The 22,782-nt window shown below is 41.2% G+C and overlaps 1 protein-coding gene across 1 annotated transcript in view; it reads left to right on the top strand.

Annotated features, from left to right (window-relative positions):
- The window catches only part of LOC114197679 (adhesion G protein-coupled receptor E2-like), a 44,379-nt gene that overhangs the window by 7,550 nt on the left and 14,047 nt on the right, over window positions 1-22,782 (top strand). Inside the window, exons 5-13 of the mRNA XM_088023480.1 lie at window positions 911-1,057; window positions 1,144-1,190; window positions 1,315-1,391; window positions 1,780-1,795; window positions 1,944-1,957; window positions 14,912-14,978; window positions 15,466-15,557; window positions 16,660-16,828; window positions 16,913-17,023. Coding sequence (XP_087879606.1) covers window positions 911-1,057; window positions 1,144-1,190; window positions 1,315-1,391; window positions 1,780-1,795; window positions 1,944-1,957; window positions 14,912-14,978; window positions 15,466-15,557; window positions 16,660-16,828; window positions 16,913-17,023 — 740 coding nt within the window. The remainder of the gene's footprint in view (window positions 1-910; window positions 1,058-1,143; window positions 1,191-1,314; window positions 1,392-1,779; window positions 1,796-1,943; window positions 1,958-14,911; window positions 14,979-15,465; window positions 15,558-16,659; window positions 16,829-16,912; window positions 17,024-22,782) is intronic.

Raw genomic sequence — 22,782 nt, 5'->3', positions numbered from 1 at the left:
ACCCCTCTCCCTGAACCTGAAACCTAGTCTAATCTGCATGATATGGGAAGGGTCTCAGCTTTGTGTGGGTGACACACATACATGGTTCTACCCTGTCCACCTTGCAGGGACAATCTGAGATTATGGAGTTTTTACAATAGAAAATGCTATCATAAAGTTTATCTTGACAGGCTAGGTGGCTGGTACATGGTGTGTGTGTGTATGTGTGTGTGTGTGTGTGTGTGTGTTTCCTTGGTGTGAAGTACTAAGGAATCTGAGAGAAAGGGCAGGCAGGATGGCTGCAGTGAGTGGAGGGGACCCTGACCCTCTGGCTTTGTCCTCAGATGTGAATGAATGCACGGCAGGGCAGAACCCATGCCACAACTCCACCCACTGCCTCAACAACACTGGGGGCTATGAGTGCCACTGCTGCCCTGGCTGGAAGCCAGTTCCTGGGTCCCCCAATGACCTCACGAACACCGTCTGTGAGGGTCCAGAGCCCAGACACCACATTCTGGAGACTCACACTCAGAACATCTGATCACATATTCAGTGACACCCACACAAACCAAACAGAATGACCCCTGGGGTGCCCTGTTGTGCCAGGCGTTCATTCTTTTGAGGCTGGTTGGGAAAAGATCTGGGGGTCTTGGGGAAGGAGCTGGGGTACTGAGGAGCAGGCTCTTTGGAGACTCCAGACAGCAGCTAATTACTACCTGGGACAAAGGTATTTCTATAGTCACAACCTGCACATCTGTACAGGGCTCACGTGCTACATGTCAGGCTCCGCACACTTCCCATGACCCCTGCATCACCAGGATGTGGGGTCAGCAGGTGATATCACCTCCAGCCAAGGGGAGACACTAACACAGGGAAAAGGGGGAAGGCACAGAGGGGAAAGGGGTCCTGACTCCCATCTTTGTGTCCCCAGATGTGGATGAGTGCAGTTCTGGGCAGCCTACATGCCACAAGTCCACCATCTGCATCAACACCATGGGCTCATACAAGTGCCGTTGTCTCTGGGGCCTGGAGCCCAAACCCGGATTCCAGAATAATCAACCGAACACCACCTGTGAAGGTACCTGGTCTGACCTGAACTCAGACCCCGCCCCTGACACACACAGACACTCTCGCACCTAATGAATGGTGTTCTATCCCCTGCAGAGATGTCCTTCCCCACCTGGACCCCACCCCCTGGAATCAAGAGCCAGGTGAGTGGCTCCAGCAGGGACCAGGAGGCAGGAATCCCTCTGTGCAGCCCACCTGATTCACCCATTTTCCCCAAACTCCCCCACTCACAATTCGGGCTCTCTGATCTGTACATATCTATCCTAGAGACTCTCCCGTTTCTTTGAAAGAGTCCAAGATCTGCGCAGAGACTTCAAGCCAGCCTTGGCTCAGGGCACCTCCAGGTAAGGGCACATCCCAGGAGAGGCAAGGTGGAGGCATCCCATAGAGGCCTGGCAAGCTTTGGCCTGGGTGGAGGCAGCCCCAACATACTGGCTTCCTCTCTGAGGCCTCTCCCAGGGTGGGTGGGAAGAGCAGACATGCAGGCATTCCTACTCACTGTTAGACACCTCCTGCACCCACAAATGACTTTTCTTCTTGCTGTTTCTGGACACTGGGGTAATGTCATTCTTGGCATTTGTGAACAGGGTTGACTTCCGGATTCCGGGGGCAAAGACCCCGGGACTCTGATCCAGTACCACCTTCATCTACCTATGAGTCTCCAGGGTCTGTTGTCTGGGGCTGAGTGGGCAGGGTCTTCATGCTCACTGGCTCTGTGTCCCCAACCCCCAGGACCTCATACAGGAGGTAGATGAGCTCCTGGAGACTCCAGGGGACCTGGAGGCTCTGCCCCACTCAGAGCAGCACTGTGTGGCCACTAACCTGCTTGTTGGCCTTGAGGATGTCCTGAGAAACCTGAGCCAGGCCCTGCCCAATGGGACATTGACCTTCAATGAATCTGCAGGCACAGGTAAGTACAGGGGTCTGCCCCAGGCTTTGCTCTGCCTGTTCCCACCACATTTGTGCCCCAGCCTCACTGGAGTGTGTGACCATGCTTATATCTCCATATTTCCAGATGCTTCATTTAGCCAATTAAGAGGTTAAATGAATAAAACTGTAAATTATACACATTTTCATTGTAATATAAGTTATCAACAGATGAAATAATTATAATGAAGAATTTAAGATAACAAAATAGAAACATCTTTAAAAGGTTGTTTAATTTTGAAGAATGTAAATTTAATATTATTTGATATTTAAGTATGATTTGTTTTGTTGAGTAAAATTCAAGTAAAATAAAATTTACCATTTTAAACAAAATGTACAATTCAGTAGCACTTAGTACACTCCCAGAGTTGTACAACCATCACCTCCATTTCTAAAATATATTCATCACCCCAAAAGTAAATAGTGTACCCACTAACAGTTCCTTCCCATCTCTCCCACCCCCAGATCCTGCAGCCAGCAGTCTGTTTTCTGAGTCTGTGGATTTGCCTATTCTAAACATTTCATATCAATAGAATCATGCAATAAGGACCTTATAGTCTGGCTTCTTTCACACGGCATGATGTTTTCAAGGGGAATCCCTGTTGTAACACGTGGTAGTATTCCTTTCCTTTTTATGGTTGAATAATATTCCATTATTGTGGATATAGTACCTTTTGTGTATCTATTTATCCACTGATGGACCTTTGGGTTGTTGCCACCTTTTGACTATTTTGAATAGTGTTACTATGAATATTGGTGGACAAGTTTTTGTTTGAATAACTGTTCTCAGCTTTTTGCATACATACATAGGAGTGGAATTTCTGGGTGATGAGGTGACTCTATGTTCAACTTTTTGAGGAACACCAGGCTCTTTTTCTAAAACGGTGGCACCATTTTACATCCTCACCAGCAACACAAGGGTTCCATAGATATATTCTCAGCAACACTTGGTACTTACATTTTGTTTTCTTATAGCCTTTTTTAGTGTATGTCAGGCAATGTCTCTATCGTTTTGGTTTGCATTTCCCAAATGACTAATGATATTTAACATCTTTTCATGTGGTTGTTGAATATTTGTATGTATATATATATATATATATACATATATATATATATATAAACATCTATTCAAGTCCTTTGTCTATTTTTTAATTCATTGTTTGACTTTTGGTTGTTGAACTGTAAGAGTTCTTTATTAATTCTACAGTAGACTGTATGAAACATATGATTTGCTCATTTTTTCTCCCATTCCATAGATTGTCTTTAAACTTTCTCCATGGTCTTTTCACTCTAGTAAACAGATGCTTCTGTTTTGATGAAATCCTTTTGCTCTATTTTTTCTTTGTTACATGTGCATTTGGTGTCTTTTGTAAGAATCTATTGCCAAATCTAAGGCCATGAAGATTTATACCTGTTTTTCCTCCTAATGTTTCTAGTTTTAGATCATAAATGTAGATCTTTGACCCATTTTAGGTAATTATTGTTTGTTGTGTGAGATAGGGTTCCAGCTTACTTCTACTGCAAGGGGAGATCTAGGTGTGCTAACACCATTTGATGAATAGACTTTTCTTTTTCCACTGAATGGTCTTGGCATCCCTTATTTTTTTTAATTTTTTTATTGTTATGTTAATCACCATATTACACCATTAGTTCTTCATGTAGTGTTCCATGATTCATTGTTTCTGCATAACACCCAGTGCTCCACGCAGAACGTGCCCTCCTTAATACCCATCACCAGGCTAACCCATCCCCCCACCCCCCTTCCCTCTAGAACCCTCAGTTTGTTTTTCAGAGTCCATCGTCTCTCATGGTTCATCTCCCCCTCCGACTTACTCCCCTTCATTCTTCCCCTCCTGCTATCTTCTTCTTTTTCTTTTTTCTTGACATATCTTGCATTATTTGTTTCAGAAGTACAGATCTGTGATTCAACAGTCTTGCACAATTCACAGCGCTCACCATAGCACATACCCTCCCCAATGTCTATCACCCAGCCACCCCATCCCTCCCACCCCCCACCACTCAGCAACACTTAGTTTGTTTCCTGAGATTAAGAATTCCTCATATCAGTGAGGGCATATGATACATGTCTTTCTCTGATTGACTTATTTCACTAAGCATAACACCCTCCAGTTCCATCCACGTCATTGCAAATGGCAAGATCTCATTCCTTTTGATGGCTGCATAATATTCCATTGTGTATATTAACCTCATCTTCTTTATCCATTCATCTGTCAATGGACATCTTGGCTCTTTCCATAGTTTGGCTATTGTGAACATTGCTGCTATAAACATTGGGGTGCACGTACCCCTTTGGATCCCTACATTTCTATCTTTGTGGTAAATACCCAGTAGTGCAATTGCTGGATTGTATGGTAGCTTTATTTTCAACTGTTTGAGGAACCTCCATACTGTTTTCCAGAGTGGCTGCACCAGCTTGCATTCCCACCAACAGTGTAGGAGGGTTCCCCTTTCTCCACTTCCCCACCAGCATCTGTCGTTTCCTGACTTGTTAATTTTAGCCATTCTGACTGGTGTGAGGTGGTATCTCATTGAGGTTTTGATTTGGATTTCTCTGATGCCTAGCGATGTTGAGCAGTTTTTCATGTGTCTGTTGGCCATTTGGATGTCTTCTTTGGAAAAATGTCTGTTCATGTCTTCTGCCCATTTCTTGATTGGATTATTTGTTCTTTGGGTGTTGAGTTGGATAAGTTCTTTATAGATTTTGGATACTAGCCCTTTATCTGATATGTCATTTGCAAATATTTTCTCCCATTCTGTCGGTTGTCTTTTGGTTTTGTGGATTGTTTCTTTTGCTGTGCAAAAGCTTTTTATCGTGATGAAATCCCAATAGTTCATTTTTGCCCTTGCTTCCCTTGTTTTTGGCGATGTTTCTAGGAAGAAGTTGCTGTGGCTGAGATTGAAGAGGTTGCTACCTGTGTTCTCCTTTAGGATTTGGATGGACTCCTGTCTCACGTTTAGGTCTTTCAACCATTTGGAGTCTATTTTTGTGTGTGGTGTAAGGAAATGGTCCAGTTTCATTCTTCTGCATGTGGCTGTCCAATTTTCCCAACACCATTTGTTGAAGAGACTGTCTTTTTGCCATTGGACATTCTTTCCTGCTTTGTCAAAAATAAGTTGACCATAGAGTTGAGGGTCCATTTCTGGGCTCTCGATTCTGTTCCATTGATCTATGTGTCTGTTTTTGTGCCAGTAGCATACTGTCTTGATGATGACAGCTTTGTAATAGACCTGGAAGTCCGGAATTGTGATGCCGCCAGCTTTGCTTTTCTTTTTCAGTATTCCTCTGGCTATTCTGGGTCTCTTCTGGTTCCATACAAATTTTAGGATTATTTGTTCCATTTCTTTGAAAAAAGTGGATGGTATTTTGATGGGGATTGCATTGAATGTGTAGATTGCTCTAGGTAGTATTGACATCTTCACAATGTTGATTCTCCCAATCCATGAGCATGGAACGTTTTTCCATTTCTTTGTGTCTTCTTCAATTTCGTTCATGAGTATTTTATAGTTTTCTGAGTACATATCCTTTGCCTCTTTGGTTAGATTGATTCCTAGGTATCTAATGGTTTTGGGTGCAATTGTAAATGGGATAGACTCCTTGATTTGTCTCTCTTCTGTCTTGTTGTTGGTGTATAGGAATGCCACTGATTTCTGTGCATTGATTTTATATCCTGCTACTTTACTGAATTCCTGTATGAGTTCTAGCAGTTTTGGGGTGGAGTCTTTTGGGTTTTCCACATACAGTATCATATCATCTGCAAAGAGTGAGAGTTTGACTTCCTCTTTGCCGATTTGGATGCCTTTGATTTCTTTTGGTTGTCTAATTGCTGTGGCTAGGACTTCTAATACTATGTTGAATAGCAGTGGTGATAGTGGACATCCCTGCCGCGTTCCTGACCTTAGGGGAAAAGCTCTCAGCCTTTCCCCATTGAGAATGATATTCGCTGTAAGTTTTTCATAGATGGCTTTTATGATATTGAGGTATGTACCCTCTATCCCTATACTCTGAAGAGTTTTGATCCAGAAAGGATGCTGTACTTTGTCAAATGCTTTTTCTGCATCTATTGAGAGGATCATATGATTCTTGTTCTTTCTTTTGTTAATGTATTGTATCACGTTGTTTGATTTGCGGATGTTGAACCAGCCTTGCAGCCCAGGGATAAATCCCACTTGGTCGTGGTGAATAATCCTTTTAATGTACTGTTGGATCCTATTGGCTAGTATTTTGGTGAGAATTTTGCATCCATGTTCATCAAGGATATTGGTCTGTAATTCTCTTTTTTGATGGGGTCTTTGTCTGGTTTTGGGATCAAGGTAATGCTGGCCTCATAAAATGAGTTTGGAACTTTTCCTTCCATTTCTATTTTTTGGAACAGTTTCAGGAGAATAGGTATTAATTCTTCTTGAAATGTCTGATAGAATTCCCCTGGGAAGCCATCTCGCCCTGGGCTTTTGTTTCTTGGGAGATTTTTGATGACTGTTTCAATTTCCTTAGTGGTTATAGGTCTGTTCAGGTTTTCTATTTCTTCCTGGTTCAATTTTGGTAGTTGATACATCTCTAGGAATGCACCCATTTCTTCCAGGTTATCTAATTTGCTGGCATAGAGTTGCTCATAATATGTTCTTAGAATTGTTTGTATTTCTTTGGTGTTGCTTGTGATCTCTCCTCTTTCATTCATGATTTTGTTGATTTGGGTCATTTCTCTTTTCTTTTTGATCAGTCTGGCCAGGGGTTTATCAATCTTGTTAATTCTTTCAAAGAACCAGCTCCTAGTTTCGTTGATCTGTTCTACTGTTCTTTTGGTTTCTAGTTCATTGATTTCTGCTCTGATCTTTATGATTTCTCTTCTCCTGCTGGGTTTAGGCTTTCTTTGCTGTTCTTTCTCCAGCTCCTTTAGGTATAAGGTTAGGTTGTGTATTTGAGACCTTTCTTGTTTCTTGAGAAAGGCTTGTATTGCTATATACTTTCCTCTCAGGACTGCCTTTGCTGTATCCCAAAGATTTTGAACAGTTGTGTTTTCATTTTCATTGTTTTCCATGAATTTTTTTAATTCTTCTTTAATTTCCCGGTTGACCCATTCATTCCTTAGTAGGATGCTCTTTAGCCTCCATGTATTTGAGTTCTTTCCAACTTTCTTCTTGTGATTGAGTTCTAGTTTCAAAGCATTGGTGGTCTGAAAATATGCAAGGAATAATCCCAATCTTTTGGTACCGGTTGAGACCTGATTTGTAACCTAGGATGTGATCCATTCTGGAGCATGTTCCATGGGTACTAGAGAAGAATGTGTATTCCGTTGCTTTGGGATGGAATGTTCTGAACATGTCTGTGAGGGCCATTTGGTCCAGTGTGTCATTTAAAGTCTTTATTTCCTTGTTGATCTTTTGCTTAGATGATCTGTCCATTTCACTCAGGGGGGTGTTAAAGTCCCCCACTATTACTGTATTGTTGTAAATGTGTTTTTTTTTGCTTTTGTTATTAATTGCCGTATATAATTGGCTGCCCCCATGTTAGGGGCATAGATATTTACAATTGTTAGATCTTCTTCTTGGATAGATCCTTTAAGTAGGATAAAGTGTCCCTCCTCATCTCTTATTACAGTCTTTGTTTTAAAATCTAATTTGTCTGATATAAGGATTGCCACCCCTGCTATCTTTTGGTGTCCATTAGCATGGTAAATTGTTTTCCACCCCCTCACTTTCAATGTGGGGTTGTCTTTGGGTCTAAAATGAGTCTCTTGCAGACAGCATATGGATGGGTCTTGTTTTTTTATCCTATCTGATAGCCTGTGTCTTTTGATTGGGGTATTTAGCCCATTTACATGCAGGGTAACTATTGAAAGATATGAATTTAGTGCCATTGTATTGCCTGTAAGATGAGTGTTACTGTATATTGTCTGTGTTCCTTTCTGGTCTATGGTGCTTTTAGGCTCTCTTTTTGTTTAGAGGACCCCTTTCAATATTTCTTGGAGGGCTGGTTTCGTGTTTGCAAATTCCTTTAGTTTTTGTTTGTCCTGGAAGCTTTTTATCTCTCCTTCTATTTTCAAGGACAGCCTAGCTGGGTATAGTATTCTTGGCTGCATATTTTTCTTGTTTAGTGCTCTGAAGATCTCATGCCAGTCCTTTCTGGCCTGCCAGATCTCTGTGGATAGGTCTGTTGCCAATCTAATGTTTCCACCATTATAGGTTACATATCTCTTCTCCTGAGTTGCTTTCAGGATTTTCTCTTTGTCTCCGAGACTCGTAAGTTTTACTATTAGATGTCGGGATGTTGACCTATTTTTATTGCTTTTGAGAGGGGTTCTCTGTGCCTCCTGGATTTTGATGCCTGTTTCCTTCCCCACATTAGGGAAGTTCTCTGCTATTATTTGCTCTAATATACCTTCTGCCCCTCTCTCTCTTTCTTCTTCTTCTGGGATCCTAATTATTCTGTTTCCTCTTATCATATCGCTTATCTCTCGAATTCTGCCCTCGTGATCCTGTAGTTGTTTCTCTTTTTCTCAGTCTCTTTATTTTCCATCATTTGGTCTTCTATATCATTGATTCTCTCTTCTGTCTCATTTATCCTAGCAGATAGTGCCCCCATTTTTTATTGCACCTCACCAGTAGCCTTTTTGATTTTGACTTGGTTAGTTTTTAATTCTTTTATTTCTCCAGAAAGGGTTTCTCTAATAACTTCCATGCTTTTTTCAAGCCCAGCTAGTATCTTTAAAATCATGATTTTGAACTCTAGGTCTGACATCACACTAATGTCCATATTGAATATTTCCCTGGCAGACGGTACTACTTCTTGTTTTTTTTGTTGAGGTGATTTTTTTCATCTTGTCATTTTGTCCAGAGGAGAATAAATGAATCAGAGAACAAAATGCTAACAGGTTAACAACATCCCCAGAAAATATATTCTAATCAAATCAGAAAAGACCTGAAACCAGGGGAAAAGAAAGGGAAAGAAAGAAATAAGAAAGAGGAAAAAAAAAAAAAAAGAAAAAGATAAAAACAAACAAAAAGAGAAGAAAACAAAAAAACCCCCAGAATATTATCAAATATGATCAGGCTGGTGCATAGATCAGTGCCACACAGTAGATTTTGGGTATATTTTGGTCTTTTAGAAGAAAGTGCCTCCTAAAATTTTAAAGAAAGAAATACTTTTATATGTACAAAATAAGGGTTGATACGATGAAGGGATGGAATATGAATGTAAAGATGAAAATTATAAAAATTTTAGAAAAGGAATTGATAAGAAGGTGTTTGAAAAGAGAAAGAAGAGGGTTTAATAAAAGGAAAGAAAGAAAGAAAAAAAAAGGGGAGAGAATGTGATCAGGCAGGAGACTAGAACAAAGCCATATGCTAGAGATTTAGGGTATATTTTGATATGTTAGAAAAGATTGTATCTCAAAATTTTAAAGAGAGAACAAAGTATATATATATGCCAAAAATAAGGGTAACTACTATGAAGGGATAGAATATGACTCTAAAAATGAAAAATAAAAAATTTTTTAAAGAAAAAGGGATTGCTAAGGTGTGGTTGAAAAAGGGAAAAAGAAAAATAAGAAAAAAACAGTTAGAAAATTAACTTTGAAAGACTAATGAATCATGGTAAAAAAGCCATGAGTTCTACGTGCAGTATTCCCCTAGCGCTGGAGTTCTTCTGTTCTCATTGATCACTAAACTGGTCTTGGCTGGCTGTTGGTGCTGATCTTCTGGGGATGGGCCCTGTTGCCATGGTTCCCAAATGTCTTTGCTGGAGGCGGAATTGCCCGGCCCTTGCTGGGTCTGGACTAAGTAATCTGCTCGGGTTTGCTCTTGGGAGCTTTTGTTCCCTGCAAGCTTTCCGTACAGCTTTGGAGGACGAGAGTGAAAATGGTGGCCTCCCAATCTCCACCCGTAGGGGCTGAGAACTCGGGGCCCCGCTCCTCAGTGCGCCCCCAGAGAAAAGCAGTCAGTCACTCCCATCTCCCCCGTCTCTGGCCGCACTCCACGCTCACCCAGCCTGTGACCGAGCGTTTCTATCTCTGGCACCCGATCCTGTGTGGAGTCTCCAAACCCAGCAGATCCCTGCGGTGCGCTCCCGTGCTGCTCCTCCTGGGGGAGGAAGGGGAGTCTCCCCGGATCTGCTATGTGTTGGGTCCCTGCTGGAGGAGCAGTGGCCCGACTGTCACCAATCACAGTTTATGGCAACCCCGAACTGAGAGCCCGCGCCTTGGTTCCATCTCTGCAGCTGGCTTCCCCGCTCTGATACCCGGGAGCTCTTCCGCACTCAGGCACCCCCGGTCTTTCTGTGACCCTGAGGGTCCTGAGACCACACTGTCCCAAGAGGGTTCCACCCCCAGCTTAGCCACTGGAGCGATGTCCCTCAGCTGACCCGACTTCTTAGAAGTCCGATTTTGTGCTCCGCTGCTCTATCACTTGCCAGAAGCGGTCGATGGAAGCCCCCTCCTCCGCCGTCTGTCCTCCCGAATATCACCTCGGATTCACTTCTCCGCATGTCCTACCTTCTAGTAAGTGTTCACTTTTCTGTTCAGAGAGTTGTTGCTATTCTTTTCTTCGATCTCCTGTTGAGTTCATAGGTTTTCAGACTGGTTTGATCCCTATTCAGCTGAATTCCTGAGACCAGACGAAATCCAGGTCTCCTACTCCTCCACCATCTTGCTCTGCCTCCACCTTTTTTGGACACTTTGAAGATGTTATTCCACTGCTTTTTGTCCTCCATGATCTCAGACAAGAAGTCACTTGTTAATCTTATTGAGGCGCTCTTGTACATGAAAAATCAATTTTCTCTTGCCACTTTTAATATTTTGTCTTTGTCTTTTGTCAGTAGGTCTATGATGTGTTTCAGTGTGGATCTTTGAGTTTATTCCAGTTGTAGGTTCATTGAGCTTCTTGGATGTGTAGATTGATATTTTTATTCAAATTTGGGAAGTTTTTAGCTGTTCATTCTTCAAGTATTTTTCTGCCCTTTAGCTTTGTCTTCTTCTGGGACTCCAATTATTTGTATGTTGATGCACTTGGTCCTGTGCCATAGTCTCTGAGATTCTGTTCATTTTTCTTCATTCTATTTTTTTTCTATTCCTCAGTGAATAATTTCCATTGACCTATATTTGAATTTATTTTTTACTTTTACCAGTTCCAATCTGTTGTTGAGCCCCTCTGGTGAATTTTTCATATCAGTTATTGTACTTTTTAACTCTAGAATTTCTATTTGGTTCCATACATAATAGGTATTTCTTTATCCATATCCATATTCAACAACACTGTTTTTGTATTTTCTTTTAGTTTTTTAGATATGCGTTAGTGTTTTTAATATATTTATAATATCTGATTAAGACTTTATCAACAAATTTTGAAATCTGTGGTTCCTTAGAGATGTTTTCTTTTGACTGATTTTTCCCCCTTTGTATGTTTCACATTTTCCTGTTTCTTTGGATATATCATAAATTTTTGGTTAAAACTCAATATTTTAGATCATATATTGTAACATCTCTGTTATCATATTCCTCCACCATCCAAGATATGTTGTTGTTTCCGGTTTGTGGTGTTTTTGTTTGTTTGTTTGTTTGGTGATTTTCTTGGACTATTTCTGTTAATTGGTCATTCTTTGCAGTGTATGACCGTTGTAGGGTTTTGGTCACATCTGTGTCAGTATAATTTAATAGCCACCCAATATTTGTTCAGAAGATTTCCTTAATGCTTTGCCTATTTTCTTTTCCATTCATCTGTCTATGGACATCGGGCTCTTTCCATATTTTTACTATTATTGACATTGCTGCTTTAAACATTGGGGTGCATCCCCATGCCTTTTTTGAGTGAGGCATTATCCTTGTGCATCCTTACATTTACAGGACTATTTCAGAGGTTTTCAAAATTTGTTATGGTGCTTTGGTACTCCAGTATTTCCTTTTAAATTGCTGGATAAGTTGTTGGTCCGCCCTGAAATCATAGGCCTAGATAGCTGGTGATGTGACAGTAGTTTGCTATTGTATTGGTAATGCCCTACAGTAGGCTCCCCTTTCCCCCACGAGTTCTCAATCAAATCAACTAGCCACCAAATTTAGAGAATAAAGGAGTTAGGAACTACAGAGTTAGAAAAAAATATTGATTGTGTTCTGGGGGTGATGATGATGCTTTTAATGGGGCTCCAAAAATAGATCTCTCCATTGTCTTCAGTGCTCTCCACTTTTGGTTGCCACACCACTAAGCTCCATGTTAAACCATCCCAGGCTCCTTTCTCCCCAGTCTTCATGACGTTCAGTAGTTTCTCTTGGATAGACTATTTTCAATTCGTTCTGCAGTTTTGGGTAATTGTCAGAGTTTTGAAATGGTTGGTTTTCATTTTTCTGTGTGTATTTTTGTTGTTTTAGAAGGAGAGCAAGTTCACCAAGGTCCTTACTTCTCCATTCAGGAAGTCAGTTCCCAGAAGGTGCGCTCCTAAGCACAACATGCTGCTAATGCTTATGTTCACCTACATCAACCAAGCTCTTTCCAGGTGTCTTTCTTGGACACTTCAGCTCTTTCTTGCTTACCTCTTCTTAGTCTATACTTCAGTTGTCCTGAAATGGCCTTCCACACACTTCCACATTCTGAAATGCCCTGCTCATTCTCTGTTTTATCCTAAAGTAGAATCAAAAGTGAATTCTATCACTGTGTATCAGTAAAACCTTCGGCCATTGACCTAAGCTCTCTATGCATCAGGTACCAATCTGTGATCATAAGAGAAGCTCTGATTTGTGCTGTTGTTAAAGTTAAATCAAATAACTTAAAAACAAATGACAACTGAATTTAAAAATGGATAGTATAGGTACACCTGGCTGGCTCAGTTGGAAAAGCATGTGACTCTTGATCTCAGGGTCATGAGTTCAAGCCCCATGTGGAGTGTAGAGATTACTTAAATAAATAAAAAACTGAAGGGCGCCTGGGTGGCTCAGTTAGTTAAGCGACTGCCTTCAGCTCAGGTCGTGATCCTGGAGTCCTGGGATCGAGTCCCACATCAGGCTCCCTGCTCAGCAAAGGAGCCTTCTTCTCCCTCTGACCCTCCCCCCTCTCATGTACTCTCTCTCTCATTCTCTCTCAAATAAATAAATCTTAAAATAAATAAATAAATAAAAAACTGAAAAAATGGACAAAAAATTTTAATAGACACTTCTTTAAAGAGGATATGTAAATGACCAATAAGCACATGAAAACATGCTCAGCAACCTTAGTCATTAAGAGAACGTGTCAAAAACCACAAATGAGATATTATTTAATACACATTAGTTGAAATGGTTAAAAAAGGTAATAAAAAGTGCTTGGAAGGATGCGGAAAATTTGGAACACACACATTGCTGGTTGGAATGTAAAATGGTGCAACAAATCTGGAACATGGTTTGACAGTTTTTCACAAGATTCAATATACAGCTACCACATGCTAGGTATATAGCCCAAACAAATGGAAACATATGTTCACACAGAAACTTGTATATGAATGCTCATAGCAGCATTATTCAAAACTGGAAACAACTAAATGTCCATCAACTGATGAATGGATAAACAAAACGTGATATATCTATCCAGCAAAATATTATTTAGCCATGGCTAGTTGAATATAATAAAAAATAAGACTAAGGAATATTAATCATCCATACAAATGTGCTGCAATGTGGATGAACTTTGAAAGCATGATGCTAAATGAAAGAATCCAGTCATGAAAGGCCACATATTGCATGAAACTACTTATGTAAAATATTCAGAATAGGCAAATCCATCGAGTGAAAGAGCAGAGTAATAGTACCCTGGGGGGAGGGTGGGGAGTGGAGTGTGTGGAGGTGGGAATACGTGACTGGCAATGTAAATGAAGTTTCTCTTGGAGGAGTTGAAAATGTCCAAAAGTTATATGTTGGTGCTGGTTGCACAACTCTGTGAATATTCTAAAGACCACTGAACTGTATGGTTTAAATGGGTGAATTTTATGGTCTGTAAAGTATATCTCAATAAAGCCATGGAAAATTGAACATAATAAAAAAAATAAAATACAAATAAAGGGCTAAGACTCCCCCCCCGCCCCAAATAAAACTAAGTTGATGGCTTTGGCAGCCAGTGGAAAAAAGTTCAATTGAACAGTGCAAGAAAGGCCCTTAAAACCATGTTAGATTCACAGGACTCTCAAAGTCTGTTAACATGTTTGTGGGCTTCTCCTTTGCTTCAACACTATTTATCTCAGTAACATCATTCACTGTTAATATCTCAGCTAAAAATATAGTTTCCTTAGAGAATCTTCCTTACTCATCCTAATCCCTGAGACTCCAAACTGAGCATTGACATCCAAGCATACATCTCATAGCCTCACATTTTTGTTTTATTGTTACAGTATGTCTAACTGTGTGTCTCATACTCCATGTTAGATTTATGACTTTTAAGACCATGTTTACTTTCTTTTTTATTGTATCTTCAGAGCCAACCACATAGCCTGTCAAAAAAGATTTGCATCGACTTGGGTGGAACTGGAGGGGATTATGCTAAGTGAAATAAGCAGGCAGAGAAAGACAATTATCATATAGTTTCCCTCATATGTATAGGAATAGAGCAGAGGACCACAGGGGAAGGGAGGGAAAAGTGAATGGGAAGAAATCAGAGAGGGAGACAAACCATGAGAGACTCTGGACTCTGGAAAACAAACAGAGTCACAGAAAGGAGAGGGTTGGGGAATGGGGTAACCAGGTAATGGGTATTAAGGAGGGCATGCGTTGGGATGAGCACTGGGTGTTACAAACAACTAATGAATCGTTGAACACTACATCAAAAACTTATGATGTACTATATGCAGGCTAACTGAACATAATAAAGAAAAAGAGTCATTCAATATTTGTTGATGAATGAATGAATGAATTTATATAATAGTTCTATATTCCTAAAGACTAATGCATTTTTTATTCTCTCTCTTGCTCAGCTGCTGGATCCACCCAGGCAAGAGATTTATATGGAGCTTCCTTGGACCAGTGTGTGCCATCTTCTCTGTGAGTAATGACATCACAGCATCCTTAATGCTTAGCTGGGGGTCATTAGAAAAGCAAAATTTTAAGGGTGGTGACAGGGGCAGGCATGTCCCTGGATTGTCGTGGCATTGTATGGTTTTCTAAGACTGCTCCTAAAACTACGAACTCTAATACTCTTGCTTAATATGGAAACGACTTAAATGTGGAGTTGATGTTGGACAGGCTAGGACACAGATCACAGATTGAAATTTTATTCAATAAACCTTCTGTGGTTTCGGGGCGCCTGAGTGGCTCAGTTGGTTGAGCGACTGCCTTCGGCTCAGGTCATGATCCTGGAGTCCTGGGATCGAGTCCCACATCGGGCTCCCTGCTCAGCAGGGAGTCTGCTTCTCCCTCTGACCCTCCCTCCTCTCATGCTCTCTCTCTCTATCTCATTCTCTCTCTCAAATAAATAAATAAATAAATCTTAAAAAAAATAACATTATAAACCTTCTGTGGTTTCTTGAAGGCCAATTTAGCTTTTGTTCTGATGACCCTCCGGATTTTGAAAATCAAACTGTCTTCCCTCAACAGTGATGTATCCACCCTCCAGAATACAAGGTAAGATTGAGAAGAGAGCGACAACCCCACAGACATGTGTGGTCCTAAGGACAAAGCCATGTGCCTCAGCAGTCCCTGATGCTTCTTCTTGGGGTATGCTAAGGGGACCTAGAGCAGAGAGATGCAGCTATCCTTCTATAGTAGCTGGCTCAGATTCAGTAGTGTGCTCCTGACACCCTGGCCAAAATGTTATATCTATTCTTTTTTTTTTTCTTCAGAGAGAGAGAGAGAGTTTGGGAGATGGGAGGGCAGAGGGAGAAGGAGGGAGAGAATATTAAGCAGACTCCATGCTCAGTGCGGAGCCCAACATGAGGCTCAGTCCTACGACACTGAGATCATGACCTGAGCTGAAATCAAGATTTTGATGCTTAACTGACTGAGCCACCCAGGTGCCCCTGTTCCATTTATAACAGTTTGTAACTCCCTCAGCAACAGAAAGAATTGGCATTGGTTAATAAACATTCTTTGGACTTTTGCCAGCAATCCTATGACAAATGTGCAGAGAACATTTATGTTCCACGAAGCACTTAGAAAAACCTGTGATTGCTCTCACAACCCAACCTACACTTCCACACTCGACACTCAGTTCAGGCTTCTTCTGACCCCTCTTCCATTCCTCTCTATGGAGAAAATCATAGTTAATGTCAAATCTTCTGGGAGGCTTGGGCAGTCCTTTGCTCCAGCAACCTTTGTGCAAATTTAATGCTATTTCTTCTATGTTCCTATTATTATTCTCTCCAAATGAAAATAGAAATCTTGTCCTTGTTATTTTTAATGCCCAGGTCCCAGCTCAGAGGCTGATGCAAAATGCCTCCTCTGTAGTGTTGGATGAATGAAATTCAGGATCTCCATGGAGCATCATAAATTTTTGAACCTTACATTATGAAGTATCCCTATCTTCCTCAATCCGAATCAAAACACTGGTCCCTCGTGGCATTTTTTTCTCTAGGGAATCATAGACAATAAATATCAAAGCAGATCACAAGTCAGTCTGAGAACTCACCAAAAGGGAAAGAAAGGAGAATCCATAGGGTAGAGAGGAGAATGGTTGTCATTGTGTTGCCCTGGGTGCATCATGAGCCTCCTTTCTCGTCCAACCCAGGATGCTGACATTTAAAACCACAGCTCAGTTCCTCATCTTGGGATGCACCTGGTGCCTGGGCATCCTGCAGGTGAGTCCATCTGCCCACATCATGGCTTACTTCTTTACCATCATCAACAGCCTGCAGGGCATCTTCATCTTCTTGGTGTACTGCCTCCTCAGCCAGCAGGTACCACTGCCCAACTCCAACCCAGTACTCCTCCCATCCTCACTCCCTTCAGTGAGCTGACCCAACCATGCATTGCCTCTGCAGGTCCGGGAACAATATAAGAAGTGGTTCAAAGGGATCAGGAAAACAAGAGCTGAGTCTGAGAAATACACACTGTCCAGCAAGGCCATGTCTGATACCACCAAACCCAGCACGGTAAGATCAGCCACTGATCCCAGAGCACTTCACTAAGTGATCTGCTTGAGTACCATATGCTTATCACAGTGAATACCTTTATAGAGCAGCAGGTGATGCCCTAGGGTGGCTCACACTGGTTTGCTTTTTGACTCTTCACCTGCTAATTTAGTGTTAATAATTTAGCTGTTAATTAATTATTAACTTTTGGACTCCTCTATAAAGATGGTGCTTCCACCTGCTCTTTGGATCCCATCATTCATGCCTTCTCAATTATCTTTAACTATTAGCAATGGCCTTTGTTTTTAAAGGTTTGTTTAAGAATATATTTTGCTCCTTAGGCAACCGTGTTCATCTTAACTCTTACACATCAACACTCATGAAACACCTATATGGCTGGCATGGCTAACTAAGTAAACACAAATCAGTGATCTGAAGCAGTGATGCACATTCAGCTCAGGCCACATTATCTTATCCTTTTTCTCTACACACACCTGTATCTCATAGTTACTGAGCAGCAAGTCCCACAAAGGCAATCATGGGGGAGGCTGATGTTCATATTTATAAATTAAACAGAAGAGTTAGCTGGCATTTTGGGCTTCCTTATAAGAATGCCTGATGTTTTCAACACTCTCTACTCACTGCAAAACCAGGAAGGAAAAGCAGTAATGGCATGGTAAAATTCATGGGGATGGTTATTCAGAACCAAACTTACTGGTTTAAGATTGAACCAAGTTCTTTGCCTATGGTTTCTTTCCTCTTCCATTTTCTGTTAAAGACTCCCCTGAGTCTCCCTTCTCATCTAAAGGAACCTACTCTGCTGCCAGGAAGTCTTCCTGCATGATCTTTTTCACCCAACCCCTACTGGCACTATTTCTGCCACTGAATCTTCTGTGTTCTCCCCCTTTCTCAGCAAATGTTCTTACCATTTATTTCACAGAGATAAATGGAGTCATCGTGATGACACCTTGTGAACTCTCTGCAGTTGGCCATACCAACCAAATATCAGCATGAATCCTGTCCACATTTCCAGATCACTGATGCAGTTTCTGTGTTCCTCTAGGAAGAGTGCTTCCATCTTCTCTTTGGATCCCATCCTTCACACCTTATCAATTATCTTTAAATTACTGTTCACACATTCTCCTCTCTCTCCCCTTCCCTATGGCATCATCTCAACGGCATTCCTCCCATAGTCATGGAAATATGTTTGGTTCTCTTCTATCTTAAAAACATGTACTGCTTGCCCCCCCTTTACCTACCAGCCAAGAGTTGACATCTCTGTCTCCATTTCCTTGCCTTAAACTTACTCCTTCTCTCAACCCTTCCAAATATGGCTTCTTTCCCCCATCATGCCACCCTAACAAACATCTCTTAGACATACAATGATCTCCATGTCCCTAAAAGTTTTCTCAGTAACTTGTGACACTATTCGTCCTTTCGCATGAAATACTCCATCCTCATCCGGTCTAGATTCTACTTACACACCCTTCTACATCATTCTTCCATTCTTTCTAGCTTTTCTCTCTTTGTTTCCTTTATAGCTCCATCCAGTGGATCAGTTCTGGAAAAACTTCAGTCCTCATTAAATTCTTTCCTCCTGGACAATAGCATCTATTCTTTAGATTAGTTACCACTAGATACAAATGACAGCCATGTATATTTCTCTAGTTCTGATCTCTGAGATCTAGACAAGTATTTCCAGCTTCTTATTTCTCATATCTTGAAGACACCTTTAGCTCAGTCTTCCAGTAGAAGAGTTGCAATATTTACCCCAATTAAATCCTTTCCCATGATGTCTTTCTCTCTCTGGATGGCACTACATCCATCCTGTGGCACAAGTTTGGGCCATAAAAGTTACTCTCAAGAATGATTTTATTTCCCACCACAGCCTATCCATTATACAGCCCTTGTTTTACTTTCTCAATATGTCCCCAGTATGTCCTGCCGACTCAATCTTCATCCCTCCTTATAGCCGGCTGCCATCTTTACTTGGCTGAACAACTGCAGTATACCCCTTGTCACCTTCCTGTGCATCCTTTACACATAAGTTGGAGTGATCTTTTCAAAACACACAAAAAATCATGTCACTACTTTGTTAAACTCATTACATGAAGGATCAAACCCCAAATCCATAAATCAATGAGTATTTGCTTGGGTTGTCTCCTGCTTTCCTCTCAAGGTTCATCTACCATAAACTCGCCATTATTCTGGCCACATCAGATTTCTTTCAATATTTTTTAAAGATTTGTTTATTTATTTGACAGAGAGAGGGAGAGAGAGTACTAGCAGGGGGAGTGGCAGGCTGAGGGAGAAGGAGGCTTCCTGCTAAGCAGGGAGCCTGATGGGGGACTCAATCCCAGGACCCTGCTATAATGACCCAAGCCAAAGGCAGACACCCAATCAAATGAGCCACCCAGGCGCCCTTCTTTTAATTTTTTAAATTCACTGTGCCTCTTTGGAGCAAAGGCTTTGCACATATTCCGTCTCCTTGAAACACTCTTTTGTTTTCCTTGACATAAAACTATGTAGGTCTTCAGATCTCAGTTCATGTGTCCATTCCTCAAAGAAGCCCTCTCTTTCTGCTTATATTAGGTCAGATTCTCTTGTTTTTCACTCTGATAGCCCCAGTATCTTTCCTGCAGAGCAGTTGTCGGAGTCATTTACTCTTGGTTTTCACTGTTTGATTAGTGTCTGTCTTCCCTCTGGGTGTCAGCTCAACAGGCGCCATGTTGGTTTTTCCCTCTAATGTATCCCCAGCATTTCACACAGGGCCAGGCCCATAGAAATCAGTGCTCAATACATAATTGCTGCATAACTGATTAAATTAAATGAACAAACTTCTGTTGCAGAAGGTGCAGGAACTGTCGTGCTCACCAACCTCTTTCCAACTTTCCAAGTGGTCAGTAATCATCTAGTGAGCAAATAAGTCAATGAATGAATGAATGAATGAATGAATGAATGAATTGCCTGACCATGAGGGGAGTAAAAGAGCTGAATAAACTACTGATCAGTTTAGGATGCCCCTTTCTCTTGTGAATTTCAAGATAATTCTCTTCCCTGTGGTCTTATTACTGACCATCATGTCCTCTTATTAAGACCCATATAGTTCCTGATGATCTAAGAGCATAATGTAGAACTTAGTTCTCAGACTGAAACAAGCCTGGAATGAAATACCAGCTCTCTCAAGTGCTTGCTATGTGAACTTGGTCAAATTGCTAAAAATTTTAAATCATCCATTGCTGCCATCCTCTCTTCCCTACACATGAGACAGTTTTCGTAGATTCACTCAATCAGTACTAATTATTTGCTTTCATGTGTAGGTTTTGGATGGCTCATGCATTGGTGGGAGGGGGCTAAACATCTCCCACACAGTTGTAGATGTTGATTCAGCCAAGGATGGGTAATATAAGCAAGCAGGAGTTAATGCAGCATCCCTCAGTACAGCTGATGCCATCACACAAGCAGAGGGATCAGGACATACATCTTGAAACAGATCATTTTTTTTTTTTTTTCTGTAGCACATTTCATTGTTCTTATCTTCTGTAACTTGGGGCTTAGGAAATGTAGGGAGATGGGACTTCTGGGGAAGATCAGGGTCTCACATAACGTAATCTGATAGGCCTTTTTTATTTTATATTATTATGTTATGTTAATCACCATACATTACATCATTAGTTTTTGATGTAGTGTTCCATGATTCATTGTTTGCATATAACACCCAGTGCTCCATTCAGTACGTGCCGTCTTTAATACCCATCACCAGGCTAACCCATCCCCCCACCCCCCTCCCCTCTAGAACCCTCAGTTTGTTTCTCAGAATCCATAGTCTCTCATGGTTCATCTCCCCCTCCGATTCCCCCCCTTCATTCTTCCCCTCCTGCTATCTTCTTTTTTGTTTTTTTAATATATAATGTATTATTTGTTTCAGAGGTACAGGTCTGTGATTCAACAGTTTTACACAATTCACAGCGCTCACCATAGCAATACCCTCCCCAATGTCTATCACCCAGCCACCCCATCCCTCCCACCCCCCACCACTCCAGCAACCCTCAGTTTGTTTCCTGAGATTAAGAATTCCTCATATCAGTGAGATCATATGATACATGTCTTCCTCTGATCGACTTATTTTGCCCAGCATAATACCCTCCAGTTCCATCCACGTTGTTGTAAATGGCAAGATTTCATTCCTTTTGATGGCTGTATAATATTCCATTATCTATCTATCTATCTATCTATCTATCTATCTATCTACACACACCACATCTTTTTTATCCATTCATCTGTCGATGGACATCTTGGCTCTTTCCATGGTTTGGCCTTGGGGGACATTGCTGATATAAACATCGGGGTGCACCTGCCCCTTCAGATCACTACATTTGTATCTTTGGGGTAAATACCCAGCAGCACAATTGCTGGGTCAGAGGGTAGCTCTGTTTTCATGTTTTCAACTTTTTGAGGAATCTCCATACTGTTTTCCAGAGTGGCTGCACCAGCTTGCATTCCCACCAACAGTGTAGGAGGGTTCCCCTTTCTCCGCATCCCCACCAACATCTGTCGTTTCCTGACTTGTTAATTTTAGCCATTCTGACGGGTGTGAGGTGGTATCTCATTGAGGTTTTGATTTGGCATTCCCTGATGCCGAGCGATGTTGAGCTCTTTTTCACGTGTCTGTTGGCCATTTGGATGTCTTCCTTGGAAAATTGTCTGTTCATGTCTTCCGCCCATTTCTTGATTGGATTGTTTGTTCTTGGGGGGTTGAGTTTGATAAGTTCTTTATAGATTTTGGATACTAGCCCTTTATCTGATATGCCATTTGCAAATATCTTCTCCCATTCTGTTGGTGGTCTTTTGGTTTTGTTGACTGTTTCCTTTGCTGTGCAAAAGCTTTTTATCTTCATGAAGTCCGAAGAGTTCATTTTTTCCCTTGCTTCCCTTGCCTTTGGCGATGTTTCTAGGAAGAAGTTGCTGCGGCTGAGATTGAAGAGGTTGCTACCTGTGTTCTCCTTTAGGATTTTGATGGACTCCTGTCTCACGTTTAGGTCTTTCAACCATTTGGAGTCTATTTTTGTGTGTGGTGTAAGGAAATGGTCCAGTTTCATTCTTCTGCATGTGGCTGTCCAATTTGCCAAATGCCATTTGTTGAAGAGACTTTCTTTTCTCCATTGAACATTCTTTCCTGCTTTGTCGAAGATTAGTTGACTATAGAGTTGAGCATCCATTTCTGGGCTCTCTATTCTGTTCCATTGATCTATGTGTCTGTTTTTGTGCCAGTACCATACTGTCTTGATGATGACAGCATCGTAATAGAGCTTGAAGTCCAGAATTGTGATGCCACCAGCTTTGCTTTTCTTTTTCAACATTCCTCTGGCTATTCAGGGTCTTTTCTGGTTCCATACAAATTTTAGGATTATTTGTTCCATTTCGTTGAAAACAGTGGATGGTATTTTGATGGGGATTGCATTGAATGTGTAGATTGCTCTAGGTAGCAACTGACATCTTCACAATGTTGGTTCTCCCAATCCATGTGCATGGAACGTTTTTCCATTTCTTTGTGTCTTCGTCAATTTCTTTCATGAGTATTTTATAGTTTTCTGAGCACAGATTCTTTGCCTCTTTGGTTAGATTTATTCCTAGGTATCTTATGGTTTTTGTGCAATTGTAAATGGGATCGACTCCCTAATTTCTCTTTTTTCTGTCTTGTTGTTGGTGTATAGGAATGCCACTGTTTTCTGTGCATTGATTTTATATCCTGCCACTTTACTGAATTCCCGTATGAGTTC

The sequence above is a fragment of the Eumetopias jubatus genome, unplaced genomic scaffold, assembly GCF_037043125.1.
Source record: "Eumetopias jubatus isolate StellerSeaLion01/CBP00866 unplaced genomic scaffold, mEumJub1_p1.0 scaffold_1, whole genome shotgun sequence".
NCBI lineage: Eukaryota > Metazoa > Chordata > Mammalia > Carnivora > Otariidae > Eumetopias > Eumetopias jubatus.
This window is presented reverse-complemented; position numbering and strand designations above follow the sequence as displayed.